This window comes from Hemiscyllium ocellatum, chromosome 50, assembly GCF_020745735.1.
Source record: "Hemiscyllium ocellatum isolate sHemOce1 chromosome 50, sHemOce1.pat.X.cur, whole genome shotgun sequence".
Taxonomy (NCBI): Eukaryota; Metazoa; Chordata; class Chondrichthyes; order Orectolobiformes; family Hemiscylliidae; genus Hemiscyllium; species Hemiscyllium ocellatum.
In genome coordinates this window covers 5,580,581-5,595,987 of record NC_083450.1, presented here as the reverse complement: position 1 = coordinate 5,595,987, position 15,407 = coordinate 5,580,581, and the positions used below count along the sequence as shown (strand labels likewise).

Sequence of the window (15,407 nt, the reverse complement as noted above, 5' to 3'; positions counted from 1 at the left end):
CAAGAAGTTGGTTGACTCGTGACCAAATATCGACGATACAGGTTTTCTGTTCGCCAACAATGAGGTGATGATTCTCAGGTAGTTGAATAGTTTGGCAGCAAGAGGTATAGATGGAGTCAATGGATGGAAAGTTGGCTTGCGTGACAGACTGGGCTGTGTTCAAAACTCTCTATAGTTCCTTACGGTCCTGGGCAGAGCAGTTGCAGTACCAAGCCATGATGCAGAAGATAGAATGCTTTCTGTTGTTGTGGTTCTGTTCACCAAGCTGGGAGTTTTTGTTGCAAACGTTTCGTCCCATTTCTACGTGACATCTTCAGTGCTTGGGAGCCTCCTGTGAAGCGCTTCTGTGCTGATTTCTCCAGCATTTATACTGGTTTGAATCTGCCGCTTCCGGTTGTCAGTTGCTGTCCGCTGCAGTGGCACTCATCCACAAATTCTATCAACAGACACATCGACCTAGACCCTATATACCGGCTACTACAGCGGACAGCAACTGACAACTGGAAGCGGCAGATTCAAACCAGTATAAATGCCAGAGGAATCAGCACAGAAGTGCTTCACAGGAGGCTCCCAAGCACTGAAGATGTCACCTAGAAAGGAGACGAAACGTTTGCAACAAAAACTCCCAGCTCGGCGAACAGAACCACAACAACGAGCATCCGAGCTACAAATCTTCTCCCAAACTTTGAATGCTTTCTCTGGTGCACTTGTAAAAGTTGGGTGAGGGTCTTTACTGACATGCTGAATTTCCTTAGCCTGCTGAGGAAGAAGAGGCATTGTTGTGTCTTCCTGACTGTCACATCAACGTGGTTGGACTTAGACAGATTGTTGGTGATTGGAGGAATTTGATGTTCGTGACCCATTCCACTTCAGCTCGAAGAAGAGACAGAAGTCATCAGATCTCCACCAGCTCAGGTGTGCTCTCTGTACTTGACAGGAGAGTTATGGAGATGTACAGCATGGAAACAGACCCTTCGGTCCAACCTGTCCATGCCGACCAGCTATCCCAACACAATCTAGTCCCCATCTGCCAGCACCCGGCCCATATCCATCCAAACCCTTCCTATTCATATACCATCCAAATGCCTCTGAAATGTTGCAATTATACAAGCCTCCACTACCTACTCCAGCAGCTCATTCCATACACGTACCACCCTCTGTGTGAAAAAGTTGCCCCTTAGGTCTCTTTTATATCTTTCCCCTCTCACCCTAAACCTATGCCCTCTAGTTCTGGACTGCCCGACTCCAGGGAAAAGACTTTGTCTATTTATCCTATCCATGCCCCTCATAATTTTGTAAACCTCTATAAGGGTCACCCCTCAGCCTCCGACGCTCCAGGGAAAACAGCCCCAGCTTGTTCAGCCTCTTCCTGTAGCTCAAATCCTCCAACCTGGCAATATCCTTGTAAATCTTTTCTGAACACTCTCAAGTTTCACAACATCTTTCCGATAGGAAGGAGACCAGAATTGCACGCAATATTCCAACAGTGGCCCAACCAATGACCTGTACAGCCGCAATATGACCTCCCAACTCCCATACTCAATACTCTGACCAATAAAAGAAAGCATACCAAATGCCTTCTTCACTATCCTATTTACCTGCGACTCTGCTTTCAAGGAGCTATGAACCTGCACTCCAAGGTCTCTTTGTTAAAACCTATTTCAAATAAAGAGAAAGCCAAGTTTTATGTTTTCATTAGCAGTTGCTTTTATTGGATAAGTAAGAGACCTTTTACAGGTGAACCAGCCCACCCTGTGCCTGCTGCAAACTAGTGAGAGATTCTGGAGAAGGACAATTGAGCAGCAGCGTTCTGACTAGCGCAAGAATCTAACCTTCACCCGTAACACCATGTTTTTCTATTCTTTTGCTTGTGTGTGTGTTTGAGAGAGGGGGAGTGTTCATAAAAAGATTTGTAATTAATAAAGTTATATGGTGACAGTTTGTAATTATTTACCTGTAGTGTCTGTATATTTGGAACAAATATTATTTTTTATTGTACAGAAACCTGGTCCATGCTTTCTGTCAAAAGACAGGGAATTTGGGGGAATTTAACATTGGTAACGACTCCAGAAATAGCAAGGCTTGATTTCCAGCGTCTTTGTTATGGATCAGACTAGACCTTCACAAAAATATTACCTTATAGAGGTTTACAAAATCATGAGGGTCATGGATAGGATAAATAGGCAAAGTCTTTTCCCTGGGGTCAGGGAGTCCAGAACTAGGCGGCATAGGTTTAGGGTGAGAGGGGAAAGATATAAGAGAGACCTACGGGGCAACTTTTTCACGCAGAGGGTGGTACGTGTATGGAATGAGCTGCCAGAGGAAGTGGTGGACGCTGTTACAATTGCAACATTTCAGAGTCATTTGGATGGGTATATGAATAGGAAGGGTTTGGAGGGATATGGGCCGGGTGCTGGCAGATGGGACTAGACTGGGTTGGGATATCTGATCGGCATGGACAGGTTGGACCAAACGGTCTGTTTCCATGCTGGACATCTCTATGACTCTGGACCCTAACTTTTTCTTATTTTACAGGGAAATGCAATGAGCCTCAGATGCAATACTACGGTACAACACCTTGATGTTAATCAAAACACAATATATTTTGTGTTAAAATATAACCAAAGGAAAATGAATTTAGAATAACTTAACTCAGTTGACAGAATAATAGATACAGTATTTATTACTAATTAACAATTCCAATATTCAGAGGAACCTCGGTTATCCGAAGGACACAGGTGGGGAGTATTTCGTTCTGTTAATCGAATTCCGGATAATCAAATGCCAGATAACAGTGTTTAGTCGAGCATCGGGACCTCGCAATCTTGCCGGATAATCCAATATTTGGATAACCGAATGCCGGATAATCGAGGTTCCTCTGTAGTAACATCCCAATGAACACACCCCTTTGGCAAAAAGCAATATTCAGACACAGATTCTCACATGCAGTTCTTCAATCCAGGAGGAAAAAAAAACATCATCAAGAGAAAATTCGGAGAGAGTAGCAGCCAAAAGACATTCACTGAAACCTCCAACTCTTTTGAGACCCCCAACACCCTCTGGTGTTACTAAAGACAAAAGCCAGAAATCTAGATTGACGAGAGCTGGCCACAACTTTTCAGGATTTTTTTTTAAAAAAACCCAAGGCCTACCATGCTGTTTACTCAAGAGGTCTTCAGCAGCCAGTTCGTCACCTCTGCCTTACAACCTCTCTTCAAATAACCACAGGACAAATTAACCTCTCAAAATGACAGCATCGTCAGTGAGGCAATAATAATGTAAAATAGCTGCAGTTGTAAAGCATGCTGCCTCAGGGATTTTCAGAGTGCTCTCCATTCACAATTGAAGACCATCAAACAATGTAATGTCGCTCAATTGAAACAGGGTGAGATGAATCCAGGATTATTGGTAAGTCAGAAGACTGTGCATGTGTGCAGCAGCCTGCCAGTACAGACATTCCCTGGGTTATGAATAAATTCTGTTCCTAAGTATGTCCATTGATTGACTTATACACAAGTTGGAACACAATACACCACAATATAAAATATCTGTTCCTAAGAACAATTGAACCTTCAAATGTCACAGCCTTAAAATTAATCATAATATGGGATCTCATTCATAAATACGAGCATTTATAGGTCAGATCTTTTTAAATCAAGGACCCCCTGTATAAACAATAGCTATGAGATATTATTCAATTGGAGAGGGTTCAGAAAAGATTTACTAGGATGTTACCAGCAGTGGAGATTTGTGTGTTGTATTAGGATGTTTTTGGGCATCCTAGAAGTTTGAGGGCAGACCATTCTCCCTGTGTCTGCTGCGTTTCCTCTGGGTACTCAAATTTCCTCCCGCAGTCCAAAGATGTGCAGGTTAGAGTGGGTTGGCCATGCTAAATTGTCCCATAGTGCCCAGGGGTGTGCAGGTTAGGGTGGATTAGCCATGCTAAATTGTCCCATAGTGCCCAAGGATGTGCAGGTTAGGGTGGATTGGCCATGCTAAATTGTCCCGTAGTGCCCAGGGATGTGCAGGTTAGGATGGATTGGCCATGCTAAATTGACCCATAGTGGCCAGGGATGTGCAGGTCAGGGTGGATTGGCCATGCTAAATTGTCCTGTAGTGTCCAGGGATGTGCAGGTTAGGGTGGATTGGCCATGATAAATTGACCCATAGTGGCCAGGGATGTGCAGGTTAGGGTGGATTGGCCATGCTAAATTGCCCCCTAGTGTCCAGGGATGTTCAGGTTAGGATGGATTGGCCATGCTAAATTGCCCCGTAGTGCCCAAGGATGTGCAGGTTAGGGTGGATTGGCCATGCTAAATTGCCCCGTAGTGCCCAGGGATGTGCAGGTTAGGGTGGACTGGCTATGCTAAATTGCCCCGTAGTGCCCAAGGATGTGCAGGTTAGGGTGGATTGGCCATGCTAAATTGCCCCGTAGTGCCCAGGGATGTGCAGGTCAGAGTGGATTGGCCATGCTAAATTGCCCCGTAGTGTCTCGGGCTGTGTAGGCGAGGTGGATTAGCCATGGGAAGTCTAGGTTGCAGCGATGGGATTGGATGCCATTGGGCAGGTCAGTGTGGACTTGTTGGGCCAAATGGCCTGTTTCCACACTGCAGGGATTCCATGGTTTTGATGATTCTTATTGTGATTTATAGGATCATGAGGAGCATAGATGAGATGAACAGCATAGAATCATGGAATCCTTTCAGTGTGGAAGCAGGACATTCAGCCCATTGAGTCCACACCAACCCTCAGAAGAGCACCCCACCCCAATCCCTGTAACCCTACATTTCCCAGCACATCTGCAATATGTGTCTACAAGGCAATTGAAGAGAAGACTGACCTGCAGCCACTATAGTATAGTTGGAGAGCCCCCCTCTCTCCTTCCCCTCCAAGCCTAAGCAGAGCTACGCAGGTTAAGAGGGCAGAGGAAGTCGCTAATGGGACCAAGGTACTCAGTTTTGTTTCGTTGTGATGGTTTAACCCTCTGCACGGACAATCTAGTGCCAATAGCACACTTTGCAAATGGAACTGGACCCGTCAATGGTACCAGCCGTTCACCTCTTTGGTGTCAGGAAGAAGGCCCAGTTGGACAGCACCCAGGAGAAATGGCGGAAGAGTCTGCTGGATGGGCCAAAGATAGAGATCCCCAATGGATCTCCGGGGGATACGACGGCACAACAGACCCCCCCTGCCCTCCTATTGCAGTTTGGTCCAACAATGAAGCACAGGACTGATGCAATGCATGAGAGGGCCTTGGGAAGTGTTGGAGAACAGAGGGACCTAGGGGTGCAGGTCCCTAATTCGTTGAGGTTTACGCCACATATAGACAGGGTGGTTAAGAAGAGGTTTGGCACACCTGCCTTCATAACTCAGTCATATTGTCACAGAATCATAGGGATGTACAGCAAAGAAACAGACCCTGCGGTTCAACCCATCCGTGCCAACCAGATATCCTCAATTAATCTAGTCCCATTTAGAGTCATGGAGATGTACAGCACAGAAACAGACTCTTTAGTTTAATTTGTCCACGCCGACCAGATATCCTAAATTTAATCTAGTCCCGTTTAGAGTCAGAGAGATGTACAGCACGAAAACAGACCCTTTGGTCCAACTCGTCCATGCCAACCAGATAGCACTGCTGCCTCCCAGCGCCAGAGACCCGGGTTCAATTCCCGTCTCAGGCGACTCTCTGTGTGGAGTTTGCACGTTCTCCCCGTGTCTGCGTGGGTTTCCTCTGGGTGCTCCAGTTTCCTCCCACAATCCAAAAATGTGCAGGTTAGGCAGATTGGCCGTGCTAAATTGCCCGTAGCGTTAGGTGAAGGGGTAAATGTAGGAGAATGGGTCTGGGTGGGTTACGCTTTGGTGGGTCGGTGTGGACTTGTTGGGCTGAAGGGCCTGTTTCCACACTGTAAGTAATCTAATCTAATGCCATTTGCTGGCATTTAGCCCATATCCCTCTAAACCCTTCCCATTCATATCTCCATCCAGATACCTTTTAAATTCTGTCATTATACCAGCCTCCACCACTTCCTCTGGCAGCTTAATCCATACACACACCACCCTCTATGTCAAAAAATTGCCCCTTAGGTCCCTTTTAAATCTTTCTCCTCTCACCCTAAACCTATGCTGTCTAGATTTGGACTCTCTAGTCCCAGGGAAAAGACCTTGTCTATTTCCCTACCCACGCCCCTTTTGATTTTATAAACATCTACAAGGTCACACCTCAGCCTCCAATGCTCCTGGGAAAGTTTTGAGTATAGGAGCTAGGATGTCATGTTGAGATTGTACAAGACATTGGTGAGGCATCTTCATAGAATCCCTACAGTGTGGAAACATGCCCTTCGGCCCAACAAGCCCAAACTGAACCTCCAAAGAGTAACGTACCCAGATCCATTCCCCCTACCCTATATTTACCCCTGACTAATGCACCTAACCTACACATCCCTGAACCCTATGGGCAATTTAGCACAGCCAGTTCACCCAACCTGCTCATCCTTGGACTGTGGGAGGAAACCGGAGCACCCAGAGGAAACCCACGCAGACACAGGGAGAATGTGCAAACTCCACTCAAACAGTCGCCTGGGGATGGAATCGAACCCGAGTCCCTGGTGCCGTGAGGCAGCAAGGCTAACCACTGAGCCATCATGCCACCCCTTCTGAAATAATATGTCCAGTTCTGGTCACCCAGTTATAGGAAGGATATTATTAAGCTGGAAAGGGTTCGGAAGGGATTTACCAGGATGGTCCAACCCATCCATGCCAACCAGACATCACAACCTAATCTCGTCCCATTGGCCAGCATTTGGCCCATATCCCTCCAAACCCTTCCTATTCATATACCCATCCAGATGCCTTTTAAATACTGTAATTGTACCAGCCTCCACCACTTCCTCTGGCAGCTCATTCCATACACACACTACTCTCTGCGTGAAAAAGTTGCCCCTTAGGTCTCTTTTATATCTTTTCCCCTTTCACTCTAAACTTATGCCCCTCTAGTTCTGGACTCCCCCACCCCAGGGAAAAGACTTTGTCTATTTACCCTATCCATGCCCCGCATGATTTTGTTAACCTCTATAAAGTTACCCTTCAGCCACCAACGCTCCAGGGAAAACAGCCCCAGCCTGTTCAGCCTCTCCCAAACCCTCCAACCCTGGCAACATCCTTGTAAATCTTTTCTGAACCCTTTCAAGTTTCACAACATCCTTCAGATAGGAAGGAGACCAGAACTGCACACAGTATTCCAACAGTGGCCTAACCAATGTCCTGTACAGCTGCAACATGACCTCCCAACTCCTGTACTTAATGCTCTGACCAATAAGGGAAAGCATACCAAATGCTTTCTTCACTATCCTATCTACCTGCAACTCAGGCAGAATATTAAAGACCAAGAGAGAGTTCAAAGTTGATTTATTTTGGAATGATACCAGGGAAGAGAGATTTAAGATAGAAGAAAAGATTAGAGAACTTGGAACTGTGAAGGGATGACCTTATTGAACATTCTTTTGACCAGATAAAGCAGGCTATTCTGTTTCCATTGGATGCTACGTCACACAGAGGGTGGTGGTCATTTGGTGCACGTTGCTAGCAGAGCTGGTAGAGGCAGGTATGGTAGATTCATTTAAGATGCGTCTGGATAAATGCATGAGTAGGTGGGGAGTAGAGGGATACAGATGCTTAGAAACTGACCGAAAGGTTGCATTTGGATCAGCTAAGGCTTGGAGGGCCGAAGGGCCTGTTCCTGGGCTGTAAATTTTCTTTGTTAACTAAGGGAGGTCACAATTTCACGACTTTCAGCGAGATGTCTTTACTCAGAGTTGTGAAGATTTGCAATGCGCTGCTTGGGAGAGTGGTGCGGGTGGATCCCATAGGATGTGGGCGGCACGATGGCTCAGTGGTTAGCACTGCTGCCTCACAGCGCCAGAGACCCGGGTTCAAATCGCACCTCAGGCGACTGTGTGGAGTTTGCACATTCTCCCCGTGTCTGCGTGGGTTTCCTCCGAGTGCTCCGGTTTCCTCCCACAGTCCGATGATGTGCGGGTCAGGTGAACTGACCATGCTAAATTGCCCCTAGTGTTAGGTAAGGGGCAAATGTAGGGGTATGGGTGGGTTGTGCTTCGGCGGGTCGTTGTGGACTTGTTGGGCCGAAGGGCCTGTTTCCACGCTGTAAGTAATCTAATCTAATGTTTGAAAGGACATATACATTTGAAAGTGATGAATTTGAGTTCGGGATGGGGAATGGGACTGGCTGGGTAGCTCTTCCAGCAACAGAAAAGCAAAACTGTAAAATCCTGTGTCCTTCACAGGTTTTGCCATGGAGAAAAGTTGCTTTGAGCATAGGGGCAACAGTTTTTCAAGTCAGTAGCCAAACATAAACCACACAAAAATGAGAATAAAGATGGGGGGGGGGGGGGGGGTAGTGGAAGAACACTTAATATTCAACATGATTTTCCCCTGGATTCAACAAAGGCGACGCTGCTATTTTTTTAAAAAAAAGTTTGTAGGGAAAATGAAACTTTTTTTTGGAAGGTAGAGGAAGACGAATTAGTTTATTCTCTTTCTGGGGAGGATAGCAAATACAAAAGGTTGTTGGCTGGGAATTGCTGAGGGAGGGTTTGGCAACGAGCGGGCGTAGGTTTTCTTTTTAAAAAAAGGCCACTCCCTCATGAGTTTTCTCCTCATTTCCCTCCCCCCTCCTAAGAGCAACAAAACTTCTCCAGCCAGGATTGGGCGCTAAGATGGCGAAAGCCTACGATCATCTCTTCAAACTGCTGCTGATCGGGGATAGTGGGGTGGGAAAGACCTGTCTGATCATCCGCTTTGCCGATGACAACTTCAACAGCACCTACATCTCCACCATCGGTGAGTCTCTGGCTCAAGGATAGAGAGAAAGAGAGACACACACACACACACAGAGAAACTTTTCCCCCCTCTCTTCCCTCCCTGTCTCTCTCTCTCTCTTTCTTTCTGTCGACCGCTTTCTTTCTGTTTTATCTGAATGCAAAACAGATCCCTCTCCCATCCCAGTTTTTTAGAAAGAAAATGTTCCTTCAGAACAGGACAGTTGAAAGTTTTTTTAGAAAGAAAATGTTCCTTCAGAACAGGACAGTTGAAAGTTTTCTTTCAAAATCAAAGGTTGCTTGATGTCTCTTCCTGGGTGAGACAGACTGGGACCTCTGATTCATTTTTCTCTGGATAAAACTGATACTTGATGTAGTTTCTTCCCTCCTCCTCCCTTCCTGCCTGGTTAGCCTAGATCTCTTTGTTTTCTTGAGTTTGACCGGCTGCCTGTATCTCTGTCTCGTCAAACTCACCCCCACTGGTGGCTGTGTGGTGTGATTTGAGGGAAGCACATATTTTTCATGGGTATGATTTCAGTGGGGCACGGTTGGTATTGACTGGGGACAGTCTGGTGCACACCTATATGTCACACACAGCACCCCCTCGCCCATCCGCTACCCTCAACCCATTCCCTTAGACCCCGTTCCATTTGGGTAGCACGGTGACTCAGTGGTTGGCACCACAGCGCCAGGGACCTGGGCTCGATTCCACACTCAGGTGGCTGTTTACATGTTTCCCCCCCCCACCCACACCCCCATGTTTGCGTGGGTTTCCTCTGAGCGCTCTGGTTCCCTCCCACAGTCCAAAGATGTGCAGGTTAGGGTGGATTGGCCATGCTACATTGTCCCATAGTGCCCAGGGGTGTACAGGTTAGGGTGGATTGGCCATGCTAAATTGTCCCATAGTGCCCAGAGATGTACAGGTTAGGGTGGATTGGCCATGCTAAATTGTCCCATAGTGCCCAGGGATGTGCAGGTTAGGGTGGATTGGCCATGCTAAATTGTCCCATAGTGCCCAGGGATGTGCTGGTTAGGGTGGATTGACCATGCTAAATTGTCCCATAGTGTCCAGGGATGTGCAGGTTAGGGTGGATTGGCCATGCTAAATTGTCCCGTAGTGCCCTGGGATGTGCAGGTTAGGGTGGATTGGCCATGCTAAATTGTCCCGTGGTGTTCAGGGATGTGCAAGTTAGGGTGGATTGGCCATGCTAAATTGTCCCATAGTGCCCAGGGATGTGCAGGCTAGGGTGGATTGGCCATGCTAAATTGTCCCATAGTGCCCAGGGATGTGTAGGTTAGGGTGGGTTGGCCATGGGAAATTGTCCCATAGTGCCCAGGGATGTGCAAGTTAGGGTGGATTGGCCATGCTAAATTGTCTCGTAGTGCCCAGGGATGTGCAGGTTAGGGTGGATTGGCCATGCTAAATTGTCCCATAGTGCCCAGGGATGTGCAGGTTAGGGTGGATTGGCCATGCTAAATTGTCCCGTGGTGTTCAGGGATGTGCAGGTTAGGGTGGAATGGCCATGCTAAATTGTCTCGTAGTGCCCAGGGATGTGCAGGTTAGGGTGGATTGGCCATGCTAATTTGTCTCGTAGTGCCCAGGGATGTACAGGATAGTGTGGATTGGCCATGCTGAGTTGTCCCATAGTGCCCAAGGATGTGCAGTCTAGGTGGGTTAGCAGTGGGAAACGCAGGGTTACAGGGATAGGATAGAGGTGTCGGATGCTCTTTGAAAGGACCTGATGGGCTGAATGGCCTGTTTTCACACTGTTGGGATTCTCCGATTCCATGAACGAGTGGGGTGTGAGACCCTGACGGCCGACCGTTTCCGCCTAGTGGTCTAGAACGAGGAGGGAAGCACGTATCAACCCGAAAAGCAGATGGAAAGGCACCTTTTCTCTCAGAGGGTCGCTGGTCCTCCCTGGAATGAGGCAGGGACAGGGACAGAGCTCAATAGCTTCTGACGAACCAGGGAGGCAGTGGGTACAAAGGGGGGGGGAATAAGCTGTGAAGTGGTGTCGAGGCTGCAGTTAGCTCTGTGACCTTCGTGGCTAGGAGAGCAATCAGGTGGCCTCTCCCCTGCTCCTCGTGTATAGGTTTGTGAGGAAGAGGCTGCGCTGTACAGTGTGCACCTTAAATTTCCTCGTGGTTCTACAGTTGTCCTCTTACTTGGAGGTGTGTGGGATCACTTTCTGCTGCAGGACCCAAATGCGTTACCGGCGCGGTGCTGAGGGAGTGGCGCGCTGCCGGTGGTGGGGGGTTGGGGGCATGTATTTCGGGAAAAGCCGTCAAACTGAGCAGTCTGCAACGTCGGTTGGAGGTTATGCATCACGTGGCATTCCCGGGAGAGGGTTTGGGGGTTCTCTCTGGTCAGTATTTCGTCCATCTCAAACAAAAAGCCCAGGTTACCTGGGCGTTTGTCGGATATTGCTGTGCACGGTCTGACAAGTCGGTTTGCCCTCCACTGATGGCATTTCTAGCATTACGGCATTTCCTCGATAGTGCCAGGGTCTCCATGAATATGTGTACCAGGCGGATATTTCCAGTGGGAGTGCCGTCCAGTCAGAGAGCGCGGGCAATGTCGGAGGGTCAGCGCTGAAGGAGCGGGCACTGTCGGAGGGTCAGCGCTGAGAGAGCAGGCACTGTCGGAGGGTCAGCGCTGAGGGAGTGGGGCACTGGCAGATGGTCAGCGCTGACGGAGCAGGCACTGTCGGAGGGTCAGCGCTGAGGGAGCAGGCACTGTCGGAGGTTCAGCGCTGAGGTAGCGGGCACGGTCGGAGGGTCAGCGCTGAGAGAGCAGGCACTGTCGGAGGGTCAGCGCTGAGGGAGTGGGGCACTGTCAGATGGTCAGCGCTGACGGAGCAGGCACTGTCGGAGGGTCAGCATTGAGGGAGCAGGCACTGTCAGAGGGTCAGCACTGACGGAGTGGGGCAATGTCAGATGGTCAGCGCTGATGGAGCGGACACTGTTCAAGGGTCAGCTCTGAGGGAGTGGGGCACTGTCAAATGGTCAGCGCTGACGGAACGGGCACTTTGGAGGGTCAGCTCTGAGGCTGTGGGGCACTCAGATGGTCAGTGCTGCGGGAGTGGGTGCTGTCAGAGGGTCAGTGCTGAGGGAGCGGGCGCTGTCGAAGGTCAGTGCTGAGGGAGCGGGTGCTGTTGGAGGGTCAGTGCTGAGGGAGTGGGCGCTGTCAGAGGGTCAGTACTGAGGGAGCGGGCGCTGTCGGAGGGTCAGCGCTGAGGGAGCGGGCACTGTCGGAGGGTCAGCACTTAGGGAGAGCCACACTGTCAGAGGGTCAGTGCTGAGGGAACAGGCGCTGTTGGTGGGTCAGCGCTGAGGGAGCACCGCACTGTCGGTGGATCAATGCTGATGGAGAGGTGCGCTGTTGAGGGTCAGCGCCGAGGGAGTAGCACTGTCTGAGAGACACCAGTAGTGGATGCCACACTGTCGTAAGGTCAGCACCATGGGAGTGCTACCCTGTTGGCGAGTCGGCACTGAGGGAACACTACCCCCTTCTCAGCATCAGTTCTGAAGGACTGCTGCACTGTTGGAGTAGCCTTCTTCCTGATGAGGCATGAAAAGAAGATTCTTTTGCCCCCTCAGATAAACATTCAGGATTCCATGACACGATTTGGAAGCAGAGCTGGGAAGGGGAGTTTATCCAATGTCCTGGGGCTATCCTTCAATCAACATCACCAAGAGAGATAGTTGCTCATTCTATCTCGTTGCTGCCAGTGGGAACGTGCTGTGTTTTGACTCAGAACTGCTGCAGTCGCTATACAAATGAAAGTGTTGCCTTTCCTATCAACCGGTGTGAGGTTTTATGAGTAATCTTCAGCAATCTGAGAGAGCATGCAGACTTCAGGTGTGGTATCAGTTGGGGAGAGACATTTTGTTTTTAGCTTCGTGTGTCTCTGGCTATTTAATGCGGGGTCAAAGAAAGTGCTTGTATTTTTGTCACCTCTTTCATAACCTCAGAACATCCCAGGGCTCTTCACAGCCAATGGTCAGCCACTGTTGTGAGGTTCAGAAAAGATTTACAAGGATGTTGCCAGGGTTGGAGGATCTGAGCTATAGGGAGAGCTGAACAGGCTGGGGCTGTTTTCCCAGAGCATCGGAGGCTGAGGGGTGATCTTATAGAGGTTTATAAAATCATGAGGGGCATGGATAGGGTAAATAGACAAGGTCTTTCCCCTGGGCTGGAGGAGTCCAGAACTAGAGGGGCATAGCTTTAGGGTGAGATGGGAAAAATTTAAGAGGGACCTAAGGGGCAACATTTTCACACAGAGGGTGGTGCGTGTATGAAATGAGCTGCCAGAGGAAGTGGTGGAGGCTGGTACAATGACAATACTTAAAAGATATCTGGATGGGACATGATTAGGAAGGGTTTAGAGGGATATGGGACCAGTGCTGGCAAATGGGACGAGATTAATTTGGGATATCTGGTCAGCATGGACGAGTTGAACCAAGGGTCTGTTTCTGTGCTGTACACCTCTGGCCAAATAATAGAGTTCTTCCATGATTCTTTGTTGAAAGGATGCATGTTGGGTGGCACCGTGGCTCAGTGGTTAGCACTGCTGCTTCACAGCACCAGGGACCCAGGTTCGATTCCAGCCTCGGGTGACTGTCTGTGTGGAGTTTGCACATTCTCCCCGTGTCTGCGTGGGTTTCCTCCTACAATCACAAAGATGTGCTTGCCAGGCGAATTGCCCACGCTAAGTCGCCCATCGTGTTAGGTACGTTAGTCAGGGTTAAATATAGGGTAGGGGTCTGGGTGGATTACTGTTCAGAGGGTCAGTGTGGACCTGTTGGGCTGAAGGGCCTGTTTCCACACTGTAGGGAATCTAATCATATTGGCCTCAAGGACACTAAGTCTCTTCAAGAGACTTTACATGCAGACTGGAGGGCAGGCAGGAGTTGGGGTTAATGCCCTCAGTGCCCATTGTAAACACTGATCTGGAAACTTTAGGCCTGTTATAGACAATAGACAATAGGTGCAGGAGTAGGCCATTCTGCCCTTCGAGCCTGCACCACCATTCAATATGACCATGGCTGATCATCCTTAATCAGTATCCTGTCCCTGCCTTATCTCCATAACCCTTGATTCCACTATCCTTGAGAGCTCTATCCAACTCTTTCTTAAATGAGTCCAAAGACTGGGCCTCCACTGCCCTCTGGGGCATAGCCACCATTCTCTGGGTGAAGAAGTTTCTCCTCATCTCTGTCCTAAATGGCCTACCCTGTATTTTTAAGCTGTTTTCTCGTCTCTGCAGCCAACCGAGCAATATCCAAAACCAGAAATACGTGCGGGAGCCTTCGAATCTATTATTAAGCTTAGCTTTAGCACTGCCTGCCTCAGAGTCCCTGCAAATGGTTCAGGATTTTCAGAGTTGAGCAGAACAGGGGGTGACTCGGATCAAGTGAGGCTTATAAAAGCCGGGACTGTTTACCTTAGAGAGCTGTAATGTGGAGGAGCCGGTGTTGGACCGGGGTGGATCATAGAACATAGAATCCCCACAGTGTGGAAACAGGCCCTTCAGCCCAACAAGTCCACTCTGACACTCCGAAGAATAACCCACCCAGACCTATTGCTCTTACCCTAAATTTGCCCGTGACTAATGCACCTAACCTGCGCATCTCTGAACACTATGGGCCAATTGATCTGCACATCTTCGGACTGTGGGAGGAAACTGGCGCACCGGGAGGGACAGACACTGGGAGAATGTGCAAACTCCACACAGATGGTCGCCTGAGGCGGGAATCGAACCCAGGTCCCTGGCACCGTGAGGATAAAGTTTAAAAAAAATCACACAACGCCAGGATATAGTCCAACAGTTTTACTTGGAAGCGCTGGCTACCTGATGAAGGAACAGCGCTCCGAAAGCTAGTGCTTCCATATAAACCTGTTGGACGATAACCCTGGGTTTGTGCCATTTTTAACTTTTACCTTTAGAGAGGACATTAAATCAAGGTGTTCAAAATTATAAAGGGTCTGGAGAGTCGCTGGAACAAAGTATGTGAATCTAGAGTGTTGGGGGGAGTTGTGGTGGGTGCAGCAGTTAAAAGTAATTGACAAAATTTAAGGCAGGAGCATCTCCAATGTGTCCCAAATGCAAAATAGAGGTGGGTACTCTTGTACATTGTCTGTGGACTTGTCAGAAAATCCGCAGATACTGGATTAAAGTGGCAAGTACCCTGACAGAAATTTTAGGAACGGAAATTAGGGTGGACCCTGTATCTCTCCTTTTGGGCTTTTCGAACCTTTCATCTCTGGATATGCACGGGAAGAGAATATATTCTATTCTCTCTTTCTGTGCAAAGAATAAATATTTTGGTGAACTGGGTGGCTGAGAGCCCCCCTGGACTTTCAAATTGGCACAGATTAATTATGGAATATATCCCCCTTGACTTCCTCACCAATATGGTGCACCGAAAGACTGAATTATTTTATAAAATATGGCAGCCCTTTTTGAATTACATAAATGCAGATATTTCGGCCATCCTAACAAGGGCTTTTATTTAGTGAAGATTTCAGACCGGGCTGCTCCGGGACCCCTTGGGAGAGGAATC

General features: G+C 48.6%; 1 protein-coding gene across 1 annotated transcript in view; it reads left to right on the top strand.

The window, feature by feature from the left end:
* The first annotated feature begins 8,672 nt into the window (after nucleotides 1-8,672).
* LOC132805481 (ras-related protein Rab-13-like) overlaps nucleotides 8,673-15,407 on the top strand; it is a 60,962-nt gene continuing 54,227 nt past the window's right edge. The window contains exon 1 of the mRNA XM_060820582.1: nucleotides 8,673-8,859. Coding sequence (XP_060676565.1) covers nucleotides 8,736-8,859 — 124 coding nt within the window. The 5' untranslated portion in view covers nucleotides 8,673-8,735. The remainder of the gene's footprint in view (nucleotides 8,860-15,407) is intronic.